The sequence below is a fragment of the Ambystoma mexicanum genome, chromosome 3p (assembly GCF_040938575.1).
Source record: "Ambystoma mexicanum isolate Mex_15411 chromosome 3p, UKY_AmexF1_1, whole genome shotgun sequence".
NCBI lineage: Eukaryota > Metazoa > Chordata > Amphibia > Caudata > Ambystomatidae > Ambystoma > Ambystoma mexicanum.
Genome location: NC_090925.1, coordinates 1,197,190,382 through 1,197,213,649, shown reverse-complemented (window position 1 = coordinate 1,197,213,649; position 23,268 = coordinate 1,197,190,382). Strand labels below are relative to the sequence as shown.

The 23,268-nt window shown below is 43.7% G+C and overlaps 1 protein-coding gene across 3 annotated transcripts in view; it reads right to left on the bottom strand.

The window, feature by feature from the left end:
* SPOCK1 (SPARC (osteonectin), cwcv and kazal like domains proteoglycan 1) overlaps nucleotides 1-23,268 on the bottom strand; it is a 3,006,883-nt gene that overhangs the window by 73,733 nt on the left and 2,909,882 nt on the right. For all 3 annotated transcript variants that reach the window (XM_069652611.1, XM_069652609.1, XM_069652610.1), the window contains one exon: nucleotides 22,182-22,244. In XM_069652611.1, coding sequence (XP_069508712.1) covers nucleotides 22,182-22,244 — 63 coding nt within the window. The remainder of the gene's footprint in view (nucleotides 1-22,181; nucleotides 22,245-23,268) is intronic.

Below are 23,268 nucleotides of genomic sequence, written 5' to 3'. Positions count from 1 at the left end.
GGGACAAGGGGAAAAAGCAACAGTCATTCAGAGGCCTTGAATTTCTTGAACAATACAAATCTGCACAGGCAGAGTAAGTGCATATAATACAATTAACAGTGTAGATGACAGCAAATCGGTCTGATGATGATTCTGCAGTTTTTCCAAGTGCATTGAGGCGCCACCATGCAAGGAGGGGACAAGGGAAGATAGATAGATGAATCTTCAAGGCATGGTACGTTCAGATCATGCAAGTGCAAGACAGTACAGGAGAGGGGAGGTGGGCGGGGGAGGACAAGTGAAGGGGGAGGGGGAGTCCAAGTGCACCTAGTCAGTAAGAAGCTGAGGTAAGTGCTGAGAGATGGCACTCTCATGGGTCATTGACCAAGTGCAGTAACAATGAGGCAAGTGTAAGGCCCAGAGGCAAGTGCGAGAGGACTGGCGAGGGTACCCATGACCTGTAAGACTCTGAGGTACACCTGGCGGCCAGTCAGCAAACTATGTGGAAAAGGAGGCAGAGAGGGATAGAGGGATAGAGCGGAGAAAGAGGTTAGCAGGGTAGAGGGATAGAGAAGGAAGAGGAGAAGTGGAATGTCTTAAGGAGTTTCTGGAACTTAAGGAGATCAGGCTGAAGATGGAGGGCAGCAGGGAGGCTATTCCATAGGGAGGCCGCTGCTGAGGATAAAGATCTTCCTCCAAATCTCTGCTTGGAGAACTGGCTCACTCGCAGAAGGTTGGAGGTAGATGAGCGGAGGGCTCGGGAAGGACAGTATTTAGGTAGGCATCATTGCAGATAGGTAGGTCCCATGCCCCAGAAAGCCTTGTGGACAATGCAGAGGGTCTTGAACTTGGTCCTTGCAGACACAGGGAGCCAGTGGAGGAATTTCAGCCCCAGAGAGATGCGGTCCGTGGGCTTGAGGCCAAGGATAAGTCTTGCGTTCATGTTCTGGATGAGTTGCAGAGGGTGTAGAGCAGAGGCAGGGAGGTTGAGAAAGAGGCTATTGCAGTAGTCCAGCCTTGAGAGAACCAGGGCTATGGAGACAGTTAGTCGCTGGGTGAAGGTGAGAAAAGGAAAAGTATCACTGAGGAGGTGCAGCTGGTAGTTGGACTTTTTAGAGATGTGCGAAATGTGAGTGAAGGATAGAGTGCAGTCAAAAATGACCCCAAGGTGTTTTGCCTCACAGGTGGGTGCAGGTGCAGGACCAAGGGAGGCTGACCAGAAAGAGAGTGGGAATGTGGGAGCAGGAGTCCTGATGTGAAAGTTCTCAGTCTTACTGGCACTGAGGCAGAGGTAGTTTGCAGCACACCATGGCTGAATTGCGGACAGACTGTCAGATATAAGAAAGGTATAAGAGGTTGCTCAGGGTAGCCTGAAGGAGAGTTGCATGTCATCAGCGTAACACTGGAAGTTAGAGATGAAAGTGACAATCACACATGCCAGCGCAGCCATGTAGACCTTGAAGAACCAGGGGGCTAAGTTAGAACCCTGGGAAACACCACATGTTGAAAGAGTGAGAGTAGAAAGAAAAGACCCAAGTTTCACCTGGGATGGACGGCCGGAAAAGAATTAGGTTACCCACGCCAAAGCCTGACCTGTGATTCCCAGGGTGTCACGGAGACGTGCAATCAGGATGTTGTGGTTTACCATGTCAAAGGCAGATAAGATGTCAAGAGGAATGAGGACAGAGGGGTGTTAATGTCGAGATTTAAGAGCAGGTCTTCACAGGTATTCAGAAGAGTTTTTTCCGTTCCTATGGATGCTCTCTAGCCAGACTGATGGTCATGGAGGCAACCAGCATATTCAGTGTTGAGGGTGAGCTGAGAGATAGTCAGATTCTCTAAGAGTTTATCCAGGAACGGGGTGATAGAGATAGGGCAGTAGTTTGCTGGAATGGAGGGGTCGGCAGAGGGTTTCTTAAGCAGAGGGTGCACAATGGATTGCTTAAGAGAAGATGGGAAAACTCTAGTGGCAAAAGAGAGATTGCAGTGATCAGCCAAGGCTGGAGAAAGAGAGTCAATGTTGTACTTAATGGTTTTGGAGGGGCAGGGGTCCACCTGTTCAGATGAGGCCTTCATAGATCGGACTTGTCTGGCGACCTCATCAGGTGTAATGGGATTGAGGGAAGAGAGGAGAAGTGGTAGAGTTGCAAAGGGAGGCTCCAGAAGTGTTGGTGTATGATGTGGTGTGGAAGTGAGAGAGAAAAGGATGTCTTGGGTTTTTTCAGTGAAGTGTGCAGCCAGGGCCGAGCAAAGTCCTGGGTGGTTGTGACAGAGGAGGAGGAGGAGGGGGAATATTCAAGATTACCAGTAAGTAATCTGAGTATTACCTCCACGTCCCTCTTTCTCGTCCAGGTACTTACCTTTGAGTTGTACCAAAGCAGAAACAGGAAGGACGCCCATGCCCACCACAAAAGACACAGACACCAACGGTAATGCGAAACCCACCCAACACCAATTTATTCAAGATGCAGCAAAAAGCCAAAGGCATGTTGACCAGGATTCCTATCACCACCTCAACCAGACACAGCCTCCAGACACCCACACCAAAGGACGTAGACTGGAGCTCCTCCATGTTGAGTTGGTAATGCAGAATGAATGTATTAGGGGTAGCTCATGTGGCAGCTCGGCAAATATCCAACAAAGGTAGCCCCCGCAGGCCTGCCCAGGAGACGGTCACCCCTCTTGTGGACCGACCCTGGACCCAAGCTGCAGTACAGAGGCCCACAGACTCATAGAATCAAAGATTAGTCCACCGGCTAATCGTTGGAATGGAAGCCTGGCAACCACAGTCCCCTGCCCCCTGATCAGTGAGACAAAAGGTCTCTCTCTGGGACAGCTAATGTAAGACCGCCTGCTTGGCATCCAGACAATGTCAAGCCTTCCCCCCCCCCCAGGAGAGGACGGAGCAAGAAAGAAAGCTGAGATAACCACTTCCTGTGACCGATGGAACCAAGAGGGGACCTTGTGCACAAAGAAGGGGTCACAGCCCAGCACCAAAGCCTCCTCCTCGACCACTAGAAACAGTGGCCTACGCAAGAGGGCCCTGATTTCCCCCAAATGCTGAGCCAAAGTAATGGCAATCAGGAAGGTAGTCTTCAGCAACAACTATTTCATCTCCACCTCCACCTGGGGCTAAAATGGAGGCTTCTGCAATATGGACATGACCAAAGGAAGGTCCCACGGGGAACCCGAACTGGGCCCAAAGGATGAGTACCTGCTACCCCTTTCAAGAGCGTTGAGACCAGAGCCTCGCCCCCTACCGGAGAGGACCAGGAAACCTGGAAAGCCCGAATGGTAGACCACTGAGAACAGAAAGTAGAGACCACCAACCCCTTCTCCGCCCCTTCATGAAGAAATTGCAAAATGTCTGGGATGCCACACTCCAGTGTCAGGACACACTTCAGGTGACACCAAGCCAGAAAATTAGCCCAATGACGGACAGAACATAAGTGTAGAGGACTGACGCGCCCTCTGAACCATCCCAGCCACTGCAGCTGAAAGGCCTAATGCCAGGAGATCCCTCCTCTCCGTTTCCAGAACCCACAACGGATGAGAGAGGAGAAGGGGGACATTGACCACCCGCAATGCAGACGGCCACCTGAGCAAGACCCAAGGAGAAGCTAACTGCATCTCCAGAAGGCCCGGGAACCACCCCCTCTGAGGCCAGTAAGGGACCACCAGGATAAACACACGTGGAGATGATCTGATTGTGCTGGTGACCTGCAGAATTAGGGGATTTGGAGGAAAGGCATAAAGAAGCTCTGAGGGGCCAAGTCAAGGGAAGAGCGTCCACCCCCCCACAAACCCCTGGGGGGCAGAGTCCTCAAGCAAAACCAGGAAAGTTGAGAGTTGCAGGGGGAGGCAAAGAGGTCCATCCAGGGATGCCGAACCACCGACAAACATCCTGAAAAACCTTGGGACAAAGGGACATCTCTGCTGAGACCGGAAACACCCTGCTGAGCCGGTCCACAGTCACATTGTCCACCCCTGGATATGGACCGCTCTCAAGGAGACCAGGTGTGCCGTGCTCCAGGTCCAAATGGACAAAGCCAGATCCTCCAGGGAGCGGGACCCCGTAGCCCCCTGATGGTTGATGGAAGCAAGAGCCAAGGTGTTGTCTTTCCGAACCATAACATCATTCCACTAGATCGAAGACCTGAAGACCACCAAAGCCCTAGAACAACTGATAACTCCTTCCAATTGGAGGAGGGCAGCTTGATAAGAAAAGTGTTCCAGTGAGCACGGAAGGTACTCAAAGGTAAGTACTGGGAAGAGGAATGGGGACATGGAGGTAATGACTTAGTCATTCAAATGGATGTTAAATTAATTTTAATACATATTACATTCACTTCAATGTGTGCAATATTCATTTCAATGGGTTTCATATTCATTCCATTGCATGTCCTATTCACTTCAACATGTGTCATATTCATTTCAATGGGTGTCATATTTATTTCAATGCATGTCCTATTCATTTTAACGCATGTCTTATTCATTCCAATGCATGGTATATTCATTCAAATGCATGTTATATTCACTTCAACGTGTGTCCTATTCATTTCAATGGGTGTCATATTCATTCCATTGCATGTTCTATTCACTTCAAAGTGTGTCATATTCATTTCAATAGATGTCATAATTATCTCAATGCATGTCCTATTCATTTCAATGTGTGCCTTATTCATGCCAATACATGTTATATTCATTTCAATGTGTGTCATATTCTTTTCAATGTGTTTCATATTTATTCCAATGAATGTTATATTCACTTCAACGTGTGTTATATTCATTTCAATGGGTGTCATATTCATTCCATTGCATGACCTATTCACTTCAACATGCGTCATATTCATTTCAATGGGTGTCATATTTATTTCAATGCATGTCCAATTCATTTTAACGCATGTCTTATTCATTCCAATGCATGGTATATTCATTCAAATGCATGTTATATTCACTTCAACGTGTGTCATATTCATTTCAATGGGTTTCATATTCATTCCATTGCATGTTCTATTCACTTCAAAGTGTATCATATTAATTTCAATGGATGTCATAATTATCTCAATGCATGTCCTGTTCATTTCAATGTGAATCTTATTCATGCCAATACATGTTATATTCACATCAATGTTTTTCATATTCATTTCAATGGTTGTCAAATTCATTCCAATGAATGTTATATTCACTTCAACCTGTTTCATATTCATTTCAATGGGTGGTATGTTTATTTCAACGTGTGTCATATTTATTTCAACGTGAGTCATTTATTTCAATGGGTGTCAAATTAATTCCATTGCATGTCCTATTCACTTCAACATGTGTCATATTCATTTCAATGGGTGCAATATTTATTTCAATGTGTGTCATATTCATTTCAATGGGTATAATATTTATTTCAACGTGTGTCATATCTATTTCAACGTGTGTCATATTTATTTCAATGGGTGTCAAATTAATTCCATTGCATGTCCTATTCACTTCAACGTGTGTCATATTCATTTCAGTGGGTGCCATATTCATTCCAATGCGTGTCCTATTCACTTCAACGTGTTCTTTATTAATTTCAATGGGTGTTATATTTATTTCAATGGGTGTCATATTTATTTCAACGTGAGTCATATTTATTTCAACGTGTGTCATATTTATTTCAATGCGTGTCATATTCATTTCAATGGGTGTCATATTTATTTCAACGTGTCATATTTATTTCAATGTGTGTCATATTTATTTCCATATGTGTGATATTCAATTCAATGGGTGTCATATTTATTTCAACGTGTGTCATATTAATTTCAATGGGTGCCATATTCATTCCATTGCATGTCATATTCACTTCAACGTGTGTCACATTCACTTCAATAGGTGTCATTTTGATTTCAATGTGTGTTCTATTCATTTCAATGCATGCCTTATTCATTGAATTTCAGTGTATGTCATACTCATTTCAATACATGTCATACTCATTTCAATACATGTTATACTCATTTCGATACGTATTATAGTCATCTCAGTGTATGCCTTACTCATTTCACTGCATGTTGTATTCACTTCAATATGTCACATTCACAAAGGTGTAATTTTGACTTGAACGGCCTCCCATACTTCTGTCAGTAAAAAGAACGTATTGCGACTTTTGTAAACAAAAACAGGCTGCATACCATTTCATGACATTGTTGCAGTAAATGGCAGCGTGTGGGTCCGTCAATGTGAAATGTGTCTGGCTGATGGGCGCTTCATGGGGAAAGCATAAGCCCACTCAGAGCAAGAGTTTAGAAGTCACATGCATTTGACAGGAAAGCATTTGGAAATGCACCAGGCTTTATGGCTTTCCTTTCATGTTTGCATGTTTGCATATGCCAGAACCTTGAGTATGCAAAAGGCTCATTGGCTGGTGAAAAAGCCTAATCATATGAACAGCTGTCACAAAAAGACACCCACTTCTATAGGTTTTACGTCAAGGACAAAAGAAAGCACAATTCAAAATATCAGCAAAAAGGATGCAAACAAAAAAAGAGCGGGGCAACAAGTAATTGTCTTTTGAAAAGGGCTGTTATGTGAAGTACTATTGAATCATTAGCAGATTACTGTAATATTTGTCTCACACTCCTCTTTCGTTCAAACCTTCCAAAGTCAGGAGGGACTTTTTGGCCTGTCTTCCAATCATATCAAGTACATTGTTTTCAATATATCTGAGAATATGTTTAAGCTTTTATTTTAGGATTAATAAAGTTGCATGTATCTAAAAAGGACTAGTGATTTGGTTTGAAAGAACTAATCATGTCCATCTAGACATTCATGCACAGCCAGGGGTTTCTGCTTAACATCCTCCTTTCCTACCACGTTTATCACGCCAGCAACCTGTAGATTGATATATTGGTGATTAATGACATGCCTGTTAGGAATTGCCATCTGGCAAGGGTGTAAAGTGATGGCTTTTTAATGTGTATTAACTAACAACATGATGCAGGTAATTAATCTCTGAAAGCGTAATCTGTTGATTAGAGTCCCCCTTCATAAACTCCATGCCAACAGCATAGTGCATACCTTTGATTTGCTGTATCAGTAGCCTGATCTGTAGTACGTTCTTACTGGTGGCACAGCGCAGGTTCAGAGGTCACAGGTGCTCCATTAACAGCTGCAGTGACAAGCAAGCGTCTGTAGCACAGGAGCTGCATTTTAGATATGCAACCCTGTACCTGATGGCAGAGTAAACTCTAAATATAAGCCACCTAGGATAGGGCATGGTGCCCGACACTGTGCAGAATTATTGCAGCCACATCAAATTCATATCACACATTTGATAGCTCTGTAGTGACAGTACAGCTGTGCAAGGTTTATGCGTATTCTCTGCAGACATGCTACATTCCATGCCCTACTGGCAGGAATGTAGCACAAGGGGATAACAACTGTTTGTTCCTTTGCAAGGGCAGGTAACACCCATTCCAAGGGACAGTCACTTCAAGGGAGACTGTCCTGGGAAAAGGAATTAAAGGGCACATACATTCACAAAAGGCTTAGCCTCATACCAGGGTGCTGTATATTTAAATGATGTTGATCCTATTGAAAAGAGAAGGGGCATGGTTAGTATAGACAGTTGAAGGAGGTTTCCACCATCTTGATTCCCTCTGCATCTGCCTCTCCTTCCTGTCTTAACTTCTTCTAGCACAAAGCACTTTGGGAGTGATATCGGAAGGGCAAAGTCCACTTCTTTCAAGAACAGGGATTGTACACCTAAAAAAGGCCAGCTCTAGTTCAATCTCCTGTTGGCTTTTACCTTTAAAAGAAGGGGTCTCACTCATGAGAAAGATTCACTAGACCTTGTTTGGGAGAGTTGTACTTTCCAATGCCCTCAACCACTGAGGTGAAGAAAGAGCATTACAAGGCAGCGGAGGACAGCTTTGCCCACTACCCACGCCCAGGGCACATTGGGTGTGACTCTTGCTGTGGATCATGTCCTGCCACTCTACTCCAGAATCTCCCAAGGCAGGGAGAGCAGAACCTGAAAGGACCGGTACTGTCGTCGAGCCCTTGAAGTGGGTCTCATAGCGTTTGGGGACCAGAAGATCAGTTAAGGCACCTGTTCTGCCGCATTGAAGCTGGTCGAATTGCCATCAAAGCTGAGCTCAAAGCAATTGAAGATGAGGAATCTCACTGATGCTACTTTCAGGCAGTTCCTTGAAACAGAGTGCCTGCATTGTGAGCCTGACCGATGCTGCATCATGCCCTTGCTGAGCCCATCACTTGCTAGACTCAAATCAACCACTCGGCACTGGGATCCGACTTGAACCATTGGAGACTCACTGGCTGACTTGAAGAAGGGGTTACGCCATGACTTGACCAGACATCAAACTACCTTTGCTAAATCACACACCATAGCAACATGACCACATTTCAAACCTTCACAACCTGCCGGCCCCATTTTGACCTCAACAGATCCTGGTGAGTGCCCCAAACTGCTTTGCCGAAAGCCGCCTTGGAACAGGAAAAACCTACCGTGTCTGAACCTGCTCAATGCCCGGTTTCCGTTTAGGCCCGCACAATACAAGTTTCCTGAACACAGCGTGATCTACTTCCATCACTGCTTCAAGCCCGGTTCGATGGTGTCAACCCGACAAATACCCAAAACAAGGCACTATCCACCAATAATTGCCCTTTCATTCATTTTGGGCTCTAGATACTGGTTAGGTCACTTTCTTACTTTTTTCATCCAAACACATTTCCGTTTTGTGGTTCATAATTTGCCTTTCCCCACTGTCTTGATTCTCAGAGTGCTACACCCTTCTATCTGTTGCATCTTCTCTGTTCTTTCCACAAGTGAGTGTTTGGACAGTGTTTTCTATTTAGTTTTCTTGCAGATGGTGTGTTTAAATAAATAAATTATATAAAGTCAAATAAACCATGCTGGGTTCGTCGTGAATGCACTCCTCCACCACAGAACTGCAAAAAATCACAGGAATCCATTCCTTTGGCAACACACAGTCCTTTATTGTGGGTCCCTCAGAAGAACATCGAAAGACAGTATTTCCGCGTTTCGCAACAACTTGTTGCTTGATCACATGCATATATATATATATGTATTTTTAAAGAACATTGATTGCACATTCCCTTTATTTTGGACTGTGTTACTCTTTTTCTCTACCCATCCATGTACTCCTGCAAGGCAGAATCCAATTAGTGACAGCGCCAACTGCAACAAAAGGGGCCCTTCAACCAATCATTTGTATGCTCAGGAGAGATTCAAATCTGGTAAGGACACTGATAAGCGAGAAGCAAAATACATAATAGGTAATAATATACATGTATTACTGAAACAGACAAAAAAGGGAAACAACAGACGGAAGTGCAAAGAGAAAAACAAATCAGGGTAAGTGCCAGGAAGTTGGCAATTAAAATCAAGGTTGTCAGAGATAGGTGAGGAATGTTGTGCAGAGCAGGGTAAGGGCACAACACCAAGTCTCTAACTGTGCCAAGTGTTCTCAACTCTCTCTTGATAACTTGGCTGCTTTTAGCACAGAGTTGGTAGGTGCCCATTCCCTGGAGCCACCTACTAATGCCAAATGTACCTCAAAAAGCCCATGTGACAATAAAGCGCTAAGTCAATCATTGTTATTTTCTATAAGCAATGGTAAGAACAAATATAATACGCTATATGTCGCCAAATTATTCAAAAAATACCCTTCCATATATCTGAATATATGCTTTAATGGTCTTTTGTCATACAAAGAAAAGGAAAAAAGATCAGATGTGACAGACAACATGTGTTTCAACCAAACAGGTCTTTCTCAAAGCTGTAGTATAAATCATATATAACCCATATAAATTGAAATAAACAGAAACGAGTAAACATATGAAGACGGTTGTAGATAAAAACAGGATAATAGGGGAGAGAGAAGAACAATCAAGAAATTTGATTAATACACATCACTAGTTATTTAAGAATTAAAGGCAAATTATCAACAATTAATCTTGGCTTCTAGCCACATTTAATACTTTGATTATCCACAACTGCAAGCTAAAAATATGCTTTGATGCACTATTTAGGATATTGCAGAAAGTCCATCCAATATTTAAACAACCTTGATGGTTTGTATTATGCCTGATTTGATAAGTCACTTATTAGGTGGCTACACCTCCCATAATTACATCAAACAGCTACCTTTAATCTTGATGCACTTTGTTGGATTTCTTTTGGTAGAAGGTTAATTCAGGTTATTTTTTGCGGAAAGTGAGCTGTTAATGCAGTGTTTGCAGTTGCCAAGATAAGCATGTTGTTTCAGATAGTATGACGATTCACTAGATGTTGTCACTTCTCCCCGGGGGGGAGCGGTTTCCCATGAGGCCAGGGAGGTTAGGCTGCTACCCCATAATCCCCCTAGGGGTGGTATAATACAGGAGGATCTCATGCAGAGGGATGCCCCCTCTGAGGATAAGGACATCCCATCTAGGGTACAGCCCGTATGAGAACATCAAACCCCCATATACTCTAGCCTCTCCTTCCTCTGCTATTATTTACAGACAGTAGACCTATAAATTACTGAGATGAAGAAGAATGACAGTAAACTAGGTAATCCAAGTACTGGGATGAGTTGGCCTTGTAGAGAAATGTAGATGAAACCTGTGAAAGAGACGAAGGACATATACAATGGGCACAGAAACTGCTGGCAACATTGTATAAAAATAAACAATGGACCACACATTTGGTCTTGGGCAGCCACGGAAGACAGCAGGTGTGCTATGCATGCAAAACAGGGGATACAAATCTGTGTCACTCTTCCGGAGGGACAGAACTCCAAGGACGCTGGCAGTCTGCTGCGGCTGATGATCGGAAGGACTGCAGGAGCAGACCTGTGCACAGCAGTGTAGAGAGGAAGAAGGAACGCAGAAAGCAGCTGGGAATGTCATCACAGGGGAAGCAAGATTCTAGAGTAGCCAAACCGAATGTCCACCATCCCAGAAAGCCACAGTGATGTGCCAAAAACCCCAGCAAGGCACGGGAGACTCAGAGGGGACACAGGGCAGCTCACCAAGAGGGCACATGCAGTTGCCCCTTCCAACCTTTACAATCATAACCATTGGGTGGCATGGCAGGTGCAGAAAGCCTACAACCTTCTCCTCTTTACGGCAGTGGTGGAACGAAGCACGTTGACCACCAAATTAAGAGAACTTGAGAGGGAGAGTCCCTCATGACGGTGGCAGAGATTAGACCACTGAGAACCAAAGGCAGGTCAAGGACCCTAAGCAAAATACAAGTCATCTTCCTAGTGGCAGTACTTGGCAGGGGAGTGAACCAAGTGGGCCAGTTCAAAGAAGCAGAGAAACCAGGGCCTGGGACCCAAACCAAGAAACTGATATTAGTCATCTTAATTTTGGCAGTACTTGGCAGAGAAGTGAACCAAGTGGGCCAGTTCAAAGAATTGGAGAAGCCAGGGCCTGGGACCTAAAGTAAGAAAGTGATACGAGCCATCTTCCTCATGGCAGTACGTGGCCTGGAAGTGAAAAAATGGGCCAGATTAAAGAAGAAGAGAAGCCAGGGTTGTGGACGCTTCTCAAGAAGAGAAGCCATGGTTGTGGAAGCTTCTCAAGAAGAGAAGCCAGGTTTGTGCACCCGCCTAACACTTAGAATCGGGTGTTGTAGGTGGGAAGCCTAATGAAAAGAAGACCAAGAGAGGGAGTCATTCCCCCTAGTTGTAAGGCACGGAAAAAAGATACCAGGAGAAGGGAGTCAGTCTCCTGGTCACCTGGACTGGCAGTAAGATCTGAAATGGCTTGTGGAAGGGAGTCATTCCCCCAGACTATCTGAGGACGGATGTCAGGAGAAGGGAGACATTCGCCTGGCCAACCAGAAATTATTGTTTGGAACCTTACCATCATGGGAAAAAAAACATTACCCCTGACAATGTGTGAGACACAAGACTGTTCTTAAACTTGGGAACTGTTTCAACAAATCAGTATTACCAAGTAAAAGAGAGTCATTCTCCTGGGACCATAACAGTCATTCTCATTCTTTAGTTTCTAGTGTAGGGAACGGAAGTCTGTTTTCTTGACACAAGCCATTGGATTCTTTTGAGTTGACAGACATCCTGACAGTCACCTTATCTCTTTAGTTGAGGCAGGACAACCCCTGTCAGGAAAAGGAATCGAAAGGTTTTATTTTTCTTTCCTGTTTAATCAATGTATTTAGACCCAAACATGCCACCTTTGTGTCAGCCACCTTCTACCACACCCTTACAATAGCCATAGCTGGGCAAGGAGGGACTTATTCAGTGGATGCTTCCTTCTTTTTAAATGTTATGATGTCAAGGTGTATGACAGGGTTGAAGGTGGGAAAGGATTGTCAATTTGACATGCCGGTGCCCAGGAGAGCTGCTCCAGGTAGGTTATGGATTGTCTGTTGGATACCTAAGGTCTTGATATTGAAAATTGATATGTTGCCCAAAAATCTTGGGGAAGGGCTGCTGTAACACTTACCTGGTATCTTACAGGGATGAATGAAGACCCAGTTGACTGTACTGCGGCTATGTTCACATCCGTCCTTGACACGACCATGTGCAGCGTGCAAAAGGCACTCCCACACACTTGTAACCAAAAAAGGTAGGATGTTTAGGGCATTGTAGGTCCCTGGATTGATGCGTAGTGTGTTGTGTATCACTTGTTTGCTGTTCATGAAAGGGTCCTACACGAAACTGAGTAGACATGAAGGACTGTACAAATGCACTCTAAAACACATTCCCTGCTACCTCCAGATAACTCTTCACAGTTTTTACAATATTCAGATCAGCTCACCATCTAAACAGCTTTATTCCCAAGGTATAGTGCTGATGGAGCTCAGTTACTTTACTGGGTGGAAGACCAAGACCGGGACAAGCTGTGATCTCCTCCTACTTGTGCTCACTGCACTTAGTGTCAAACTGTTCTTAAATCAGAGTTGCTTGACTTCAATATCTTTAATGATGGCTACTTGCTGTAAAACGTAAAGTCTGTGTAATGTTCATCCTCATTTCCTTTTTCTTGCAGGAATGGATGATGGCAGCCAGATTTCAATGGCAGAGGCTACGAGACGCCAATAGGTAAGTGAACATGGGATGGCGTGAATCGACAAACTCGTAGGCCACGGATTAGGGTTTCCAAATAGCCATGTTGTAGTCATGGGCTTTGCTGAGTGCAATGTGAAGAGCCACGTTAAATGCACGGACGTCTATGGGTGAGCGTTACAGGTCTTTGGCTGATGTGCGCGTTAAGGTTTAGAGCCACGTTATATGTATGGGCTTACATGGGTGCGTGTTCTTTGCCGGTGTGCGCATTAATGTTCTTACTGTCCTGACGATTGTGGTAATGTTATTTCATGTTCTTTCTTCTCCAAGTTACCATGATGAACAGGGCTTCGGATGCTGCGAGTGCCCTTGTAGCAGGTTCTTGCGGCAAGCCTTCAGCAAGTGTTAGACAAGTTTCCAGTGCTTGCAAATTAAACAAAGCACGGTTGGAAGCAATGCAGTATTCTCCCTTCTTTCCCAAAGAAAACTATATGACGCCTAAACTTTTGATGGCACACTGTCAATTTACTAAAAATCCCATTCAAGCCTCAGATATACACAAACACGCATAACATCTGTTTCTGATGTTTTTCTAAGTAAGACTTCTAAACAAGATCAATTTAGAAATCCGATGATCTTCATGGACTTCAACTCCCTTAAAGCCATTCTGAGGCGAGGAAGACGAGGAAGGAGTTGATGCGAATTGAAAGAAACCCAAAACTGAATATGCAGAGTAGTTTGTTTCGTCGAATCACAAACTTGCAGGACATTTAAAAATGGCATTCATACTCAAAATAAAGCCAGAACAGGAGAGAACTGTGCCAGAGGAAGTTGAGAGAACAGACACATACATGCAGCAGCTTGCAAACGCCAGAGTCACATATCAGCTTGGCACGAAGGAAGGAGAGCCGCTGCGGGCACCTTTGGTGGACCGTTGTTGCAACAGGAGCAGCAGCAGAGCTCCCAGGGATATGGTCATGCTGGAAGGCAGCATTCTTCGGTCCAGGTCAGAGAGAGAAGCCAATGGATGGGCGCAGAGCTGAGACAAACGCTGGAGGAAGGTATGCTGCGTGACAGAGGCTGTCCCAGAGAGGGAGCTTCACAGCAGAGACATACCACCGGTTGGCGACTCTACTAATCACTGGTGTGTCTGCCCAGATCCATTGGAGACCCGGGGGCCTTACCAACAGGCATATAAACAAGCAAATTAATTAAGAATATTTTAATACTGACGGGATTTAGTGCAATGACAAAACTTTAACAAGTCCTTAAGTATGAGATATCAATGTGGGTGAAAGTTAAAACAAGTATTACCTTAAGCAAGCACATAGAAATACAGCAAAGCGGTACAATTGTGGCATATTAAAGGACAGTGCAATTTATAAAAAGTCATGGTGAAAGGAGTACACCAGGCAGTTAAAATTTGGGGAGAAAAGATACCTGGCAAAGAAGTACACCAGGGGATCTCTAGGACCCCAAAATATCCACCAAAAGCATATATAGTTGTTTGAAAGAACAATGTGGGAAGATACCTGGCAGGAGAGTATAGCAGGGAACCTGGGGAACCCATAAGAGGATTCCTGGCAGAGGAGTATACAAGGTAGTTCACTAAAGCTGTAAAAATGAATCCTATTGTGAAGTTCATCATATGGATAAGAACCTTTGTGAATTCAGTACAAAGAAACCCAAGGAAGAGTTGAATGATATGTAATGCATTGTCTGCATAAGAACTTTCTTAAAGAACCAAAGAAATGGTTGTTTCGTAGAGACACTTTTTGCTATGCTACCTAATTAACCAATGTGTCTCCTTGGAAATTACTTTTCTGTTAGATTTATCCATTTACCTTGATTCTGAACAGATTTTGTCAACCATAAGAGACATTTCCCTGCACCCTTATTTGTTCATTTCTAGTGTGAGGACCAGAGTAGAATGTTTGGACACAAGGACAGTTTATAAGTTTAATGATTTGACACGGAATGATCTTTAGTTCTAGTTTGCCTAGGTAGGGAAATTCTCATTAGTATAGGCATAGATAGGCGTTTATCGAACCCATTTCTGTTTGATAAAGATGTCTGATAATGAGAAAATTACAGCTTTGTGTCTACCTCTCATTTCCGACCCCTCACACATTGCTTTTTTGAGCTATGTACAACCTCTTACAAAAAACTCTACATCCCTACAGAAATTCAAGGCCTGCTCTGACTCTCAGCTCCCAGACAAATGTACGTGCTATTGTGGTACAGTGGTGTCATCAGCTAAGCTCGAATTAACATGGTTATTAACTCTTACCAAAATTCTGGACAATGTTGAGCAGCTTCCCTTACTCAGGATTTCTTAGGGACTAATCTGTACCTTATGAAACCCCAACAGATATGCAATAGTAATAGCTTTGCTTAAATTGCACTAGTGAGTAGGTTCATCACAGGTTTGAATATTTCTACTTTAACGGGAGTAACTGAGCAATCTTCTAATCAACCACATTATAGAAACCATGTGGCCCAGTTTCATCAGTGGCACATTCTGCAAATCTTTTCATTTTGCACAACATCAGTTTGCATTATGGGATACGTAGGATCACCCCCCACAAATGAAAACCTTTGAACTATTGCAAAGACTTAGAGTGGTTTCAATGCCATCTATGAAAGATGATGTCAGAAGCAGGATCCTATACCCCGACTACAGAGGCCATTCATTAATCTAAGAGTCACTCAGAGAGCTGTGGGGTGAGACCTATTTTCAGGTGAAAAAGTGTCAATCCCTCTGAGTGGCCAAACCTTGGGCTGTACTACCATGAATGTCGAGAGACAATCCCTTCGAGTGGCCAAGCCTTGGGCCGTATTAGCTTGAATGTAGAAATATGAGATGGGACCTACGGGAGGGTAGTAATGAAGCCAGGCTTTGGCCTTAAGCAGTTCTTGGAGATTGGGGCAGGAGTTGTGGACCTGGATTATCAGGGAGAAATCAAGTTGTTATTGAAAAATATTGCCAAGACTCCCTGCATCCTGAAACCCAAACTCTTTTGTAAAAAGGTCCCCATTTTGAAAATCATTTATAATACACAGTGGGCAGAAGTAGGGTTTGGGGAGATGACCGTAACCCATGAAGCAGAGAGACAGTCCAGAGAGCTCCCCAGCTGGCCTCTGGGAGCTGAGCAATGAAGACCCTGCACGGTGGAAATCGAAATAATATTATACCTCCTATCGCATTGTTTGAATGTATGTTGGCCTACGCCAAGTTGTCTAAAAACATCGTTTAAATAGATTCCGCGGCAAGGTCTTGACCTTAATGTATTGTGTAAATCGCCATCTTGGATTTAGCCGCCATTTTAGGTTCTCTTGTAGTGTGGAAGTCACTCTGAACAACAAAATGGAGGCCGAATGACATTTCGAGTGAGATTCTGGCCGATGTGACCTCCGCACACATGAATAAGTAATATGCCTGCAGGCCACTTGTTGGGGTCGCGAACTGAGACCTTGTCCTATCCCTGACCTATGTGTAAATGAACAACTGTATCAGCAGAACTGATCAAATGCATACATTATGGGATTGACCTGGCAGCGAACTCTAGGCCTGGTTCTAAGAATGGTTAACCCGCGAGGGGGTTGGCCAGAGCTGGATAAAAAGTATAAAAACCCGAGTATCCCAATGTACGGTCTCTCACACTAACACGGCGAACTACCGTTGATAGTTCGTTCTGTTACTTTGAGGGCCGAATAGCTATCTGTTTGTCAATTGACTTTTGGTAATTGTTGTATCTTTTGAATAAAGCGCTTTGTATGTTCTTTGTAACCTGTGTTGATGTGTTTCCTTTGGGCTTCCCGGCCTCATATCAATTTCTCCGTTTCCACAGCACTTCATCGAGAGAAGAAGTCTCCTCTATTGAGTGAGCATGAATCCTCGAGGAGAGGAGGTCAACTACAAAATGATGTTAATCCCAAAAGAATTCTGCTGAGCTGTGTTAGAATTTGAGTATTACAACCTCAAGGCTTGGCATTTGGGGATGGATAAAACCCCAAATACTCAGCTACTTCTATTGGCTACAGGTGTATGCATAGATCATATACTTCTGCGCATACTGCCCCACCTGTTTGAAGACATCGCCAAATGATATACCTCGGGCTCCAATACATCCGATCCCAATCATAGAGGTGCCATTCCATCACATCTATATGGATATCTGTGATAAATTGGATTCTGGCTAGCAGCGGTACAAGGGCACAAGGGTGAACAGAGACAAAATGGCACACTTCTACAAACCAAAACATAATGCAAACAGGGACAGCTAAAATATATGCCTCCTTCGACTTTTCTGGTAATGCGGGCCAAGGGCAGGGTATACTCCCAAGAGGGTTGTGAAGGTGAAACAGTAGTGACCCAAACAACACAGTTTCACAGTCCAAAATAAAAGGCAATGTCCAATCAAGGTTCTATAAAAATAAAACCCACCACAGAGGAAAGACAAAGAAGCTGGAACAGAATGGAGAAAGTAGCCCTTCAAGGTAGGGGTGGTAGCTAAGGTACTACCAAAAAAGGATATCTTGGTGAAGACAGGGACGATCAAGACCTAACCATTCTCTCGGGCCCAAGTGGACTGCGGGGCATGGGGCCATCAGTGTCACAGTACCTGAACCACTCTGTACTGGAATCTCCTAGAGCTGGGAAAGCAGACTCTGAACAGAACCATCCTGTCCTCGAGACACCATGAGTGGGCCTCACAACAGTCGGATGGCCAGGCCAGCCAAAGCTCCCTGTTATACAGCATCAAACAAGTCATTCTGAGTTCATCACACCATGAACGAGAGGGAAGGTGCCAGCACTTGCTTTTGCACTCCTCCACCAATTCAAACAATTGCTTTCACTTGCACTCCGAACCAGCTCAACGCTGCATTGCACCTTAGCTAAGAAAATCACCTGCTAGGCTTGAATTGACTGCTCAATGCCGGGACCCAACATGAATCACTGGCGAGTCACACGCCTACTGACATGGGTTACTACCACAGCTCAACCCAGCTAGCTCTTGAATGGCCATCTCATCGATCTGCATATCGACATCTCCAAGTTCACCACTTTTGACAACCATCTCCTGCCAACTCGAACCATTGGATCATCACTCATTGACCCCTCCCAACGGTTAAAGCCAGACACGGCCTGCCCAACTGTGGAGAGATCCTGGGACTGCCCTGACCTGCATTAATGTGAGCTCCCCTTCTATTAATAATAATGATATAATTTTGCATTTATATAGCGCTATGAACCCTCGGGTATTTGAGCGTTGCTTATTATTACCCACGGTGTCTGGTGCTCATTTATCGACCTCGGAAGGATGAAAGGCTGAGTTTGGCCCAGCCGGGATTCGAACCTGCATCAGCAGGCTCTGCACAGATGTCAAAGCGAACGCTCTACTCGCTGTGCCATCGGACCGGCTATTGCATGGCAGCACTCATTTCCCCGACTCAACGCCCGTTTGCTGCTAGGGTCTACACAATCCAACTTGACCGAACTGAGCTTGATTCGCTTGCATCAATGTACGACTCGCCAACCCACCAAGAACTGAATCCAGGTATTGTTGACCCTAACTGCCCCCTCAGTCCACTTGTGCCCTAGAGACTGGTTAGGTCACAATCCCAACTGTTTTCCACAACAATTTATCCTTTTTGCGGCTAGTAAATTACCTACCACCATCGGAACTAGTGCTACTTTCCTCAGTCTGTTGCATCTTCTCTTTTCTTCCTTTGTGGTAGGTTTTTTTACAATGTTTTCCATTCGTTCTTTTGCAGATTTTGTGCTTTGATTAAAGTATATATATATTTCTATAGATCCTTGAATGGACATTCCCTTTATTTCGTGTGATATTGTGTTTGGGTCACTACTGCTTCACCTTCACACCCCGTTTAAGAGCAGAGCCTTCCCCCTGCCCATGTTACCACAAAGGGTGGAGAAGGTATATCTCTGAACTTTCCCTGTTTTACCTTTATGATTGTGTTGGGTTTTGGGTTGTAGAAGTGTGAGAGCTGAGCAGGCCATTTTATCCCTACTCATCCATGTACTCCTGTGGAGCAGAATGCAATTTGTTACACGGATCCCCCCACTAATCCTCTCAATGTGAAAAGATGTCTCCCCCTAGCCTACCTTTTTTGGTGTAACCACAGTGACTTTGTCATACCACCCTCTCTGTCTTATTTAATATTACTCTTCCAACCTTTCCCTTTATAAAACATAATCTACTGGGCCAAAGAGCTCACCCGATAAGCAGCATAACATTGTAGGAACATTCCCACTACAAAGGAACAGCCACTAAACAATACAAATATTGTGAGCCGGTATTCCAGTGACCAGAAACAACCCATATATCCCCTCCCTCCTGGCCTTTGCCTCTTCCTCTCTCCTCCATCTTCTTCCTTCATAAAGTTACTAATTGCAAAGGTGTTTATTGTGATTTGATAACTTACTTGCACAGGTTGAAAGGCGATGTGCTTAATACAATTGAAATTCACTTGTAGATTTCTTTCATACAAGTGTTACAGAAATTGGAGAAAAAAAAACATATACTGTACCATAATCCAATACTCAAGGACTAATAATACTGTTACTATACATTCACAATTGGTTAAATGAGATAAATGCTAATATTGATTATTTCTTTTTTATGTGGGAAGGTCATTTGTGAATTGCTTGGCGTTTTAAACTAAAAGTACTATTAGTAACCTTACAACATTAGTGGTAACTGGAAAAACTAGTATTGGTGTAGTTACCCCTTGTTTTTTCCGTTCTGCCAATTTACAAGTTTGGAGCACATTAGAAGTAAATGCCTCCAGAACATAGAAGAGGTATTTCCTCCATAAAGTTGGAGGAATGACAGCTGGTGAATTTACCAGTGCCTGCAATTTCTCAAATCCCTACCAGCGTGCTAAGGGACCCCATATTTTGCAAAAAAACAAAAACATGTAAAGTTGCAGATTAACCACAAACATGGCCGATGGTAACTGCAAATTAATTTGGTGGTGCTAGCTCTGTGAATACCGCCAACCACATAATGAAGCCCAATGACTTTATATTTAGTTTTGGTCCCTCTGCAAGCCTTGATATCTGACAGAATACCTAACATTGCCTTACATGTGTTGTTTTGCATGTTGCCAGGGGAGGACTGGCAACATTTGGCCTGGGGGGGCAAGTTCTCTTTTATGGCCCAAGCCGACAGTGCAGCGGCCCCAACTTACAGAACAAATAAACTCAATATCAACCTCTCCCCCTTCCACACATTCTAAAGTATACATGGTGGATATTATTGGCATTACTTTCCTTTGATGCAGCACATTTTCCAGTTATGTTTGTGGTTTCTTAGAGACCCAGACCCCTGGAAATTCTCCCACTTAGCAGACATAGTGGCAGTATTTCACCAGGATAATATACTTGGTGAAATGGGAAAGCTGGGCTTTGAGCTCAGTTTTCAGTGTGTTACAGTTTGCAATTTGACAGGAGGCTACATCTCCTGCTATCCCGTCTTTGGTTTTTGAACAATGTAAAGAGGTCGGCGAAGCTAAAGAATTCAATGGTAGAGCAGAACCATTGATTTTACCGTCCATCATATTCAGGGGTTTGATCAAATGCCATCAGTGGTATTTCATGGCAGTACCAGCAGTATTATTTTAGGCAGACTTTTTTTTTAGGCAAACTGACCCCAAATTATTGAAGGGAAGTACCTGTGATTCGGTTCTGTACAGTAAAAAGAAAGAGAAAGATTTAAACAGAGAAGAAAAGGTTTTTACAGAATGCCATGTTAAGAGGCTAAACAGGTGAGCGCCTCTGTTATTCTCCTCTCACCTCCTTATGCACAATATGCACAAAAGGGCCAGTACTGACCATTTTGTGCACATAGAAAATCAACAGTAGTGAAATGATCCACTACTATACAAAATGCATTTCTCTGTTCACACTGATGCTGAAAATGGCTGGAATTAAATGTTATGTACATTACCACTATTGGAGGTGATATTTCTGAAATAGCACTTTAGTTAGTCCAGAAATACCACCTCTGTTGGTGGTAAACTTGGAGTAGGACGGATTTTCAGAAATACCACCAATTTTGCATGTAACTTTTCATTAGGAGTACTAAAAATCCTTTCAACTCTAAATGACCCCCCTTAGTTTATAGTCTTCTACTAATTAATACCTGAACATTGCATCTTTCTATGAGTGTTTTTCAACTGTGTCCAAGTAGGACAAATTGTTCAAACAGCAATTTCTATAGCCACTATACAAGTATCATCCACGGATGCTGCTCAAGGTGCAATAGAACCTCTTTTTCGATGAACACACTGGTGATCAAGAAATTCACCAGAGCATAGAGGACGCATTTGTACAGAATAAAACTAAGGACACATTCTAATAAGAAGGTGCCACGATAAGCTGCTTTGGATTGTAATAGACCAATGGTTTATGGGGAGCAGTGGTGCCAAAATTACCATGCAGGATCACAGAATCTGTTATTTAAATTCATACATTGCCACTGGTGTGTATGAACATGCCTCGGCAGCCTAGACTCCTCTTGCGCCCACTCACTGTGAAGGCCCATGTGTGAGGGGCTCCCAGGCACATCTACAACATTGCTGACATCAAGACGAATGCCTCGTCCCATTTCACAGAATCTGAGCAGGCTTTGCAAAACTCAGTTTCATTGGGGCAGGCTAGATTCTGTAAGACTTCCATCCTTATTATATGTTTGGCGTTAGCCCGTCGGTAATTCTGGTGGGAAACTGGCAAACAGACTTACCGTTACCAGTGCCTGATATACTGGAATTTCCAGCATATTACAGGTGCCGGCAATAACAGTAATTCCCCATTCCATGGACTCCAGTAGGACTCCATGGGGGGATTTTCCGGTATTACTGACACTGGGGGCCTGATTCACATCCAGCTCTTGGCTGAAGGTAAGTCAGTCAACCCCAACCGGCAAACCTGGAGTTTTTTGGTGCGGGAAAAGTGGACATAATGGAATTACCTCCACTTTTTCCCCAGACCGCCAACTTCATTTTTTCAATGATTATTTTTGCATTTTGGAATTCTGGACCATATAGCAACAACCCAGTCAGCTAGGCGTTTAATTGCTCCTTTGCCCCCCTTGCCAGCATGCCCTTGTGCTTACATGTGAATTATGGACATAAACTCACCCAAAAGGCTTCCTCGGTGACTTAGCTTTTGCACTCTGTTCATTTCATTCTGGCACGGGAGACCTGAAACGTAAAGTAAACGGGTCATTGGCACTGCAAGCCAACATTTCTTATGCACCAATTTACTCAGAGAAGATGACCCACATCTTTATTTAATAACACCGTTGATTCAAAAGAAAAGTATACCATTCCTAACACCACAGAAAACAGGCATGAGGTGCCTATGTGCTCTAAGCAACCTGAAGTGATCGCTGTAAAAAAAACTCCTAAATAAATAATTCAATATGTTTATAATATTTGTGCTTAAGTGGGATCAAAATGCCAGCATCGTAATTTGAAAGCATTTCACGACTCAATAGCCACTTGTTTCACAGCGTGAGCCAACACGTGCAAAAAACACATCATCCTGATTATGAGGTGAAAGGATTTCTTTTTTCTTTTTAGTCAGAACTGGACTACACAATAATGCATTGAATTGTGTTTATTAGTTACTTTAAACAATTGCAATACACATACATTATTCAGCATAATGAAAACATGCATTACACGGTTAAGAGGACTAGAAATCTCCTTGAATATCACTCTAAATCGTTTTGAACCTATTTCGAGCCTGGGATTCAAGTCGAACAGGTTAAGGCTCGCCCATCCTTAACTAGAATTCATGCCACTCTCACCTCTTTAATCCCTCTCCCATCTCCTTCGTTTTTATTTATCCAGGTCTTTGCTAATCATCCATTTTGATTATATTCTCTGTGCCTTTGTTAACCATTCCTCCATATCCCACTTCATCTAGCTCTGCCTGGTTCTGTCATTCAGTTCCTACCCTTTGTCCCCCTACAGCTACCTCTCCCTCTGATATCCTCCCCAACTTCTGTACGATTTCCTTCCCTAAGCATTGGACAACACTGCTAAGGAATCCCAGAGAAACATGCCCCATTGCGGACTCCTACATGAGCACCTTATCCTAGGAGATGGTTACAGATATCCTTGACTTTTTTATCACTCAGCAACATGGGAGGCCTGGCCAACAGCATTTGATACGATCAAACATAAGATCATCCTCCAACGTATTGGAAAAATAGGGAGA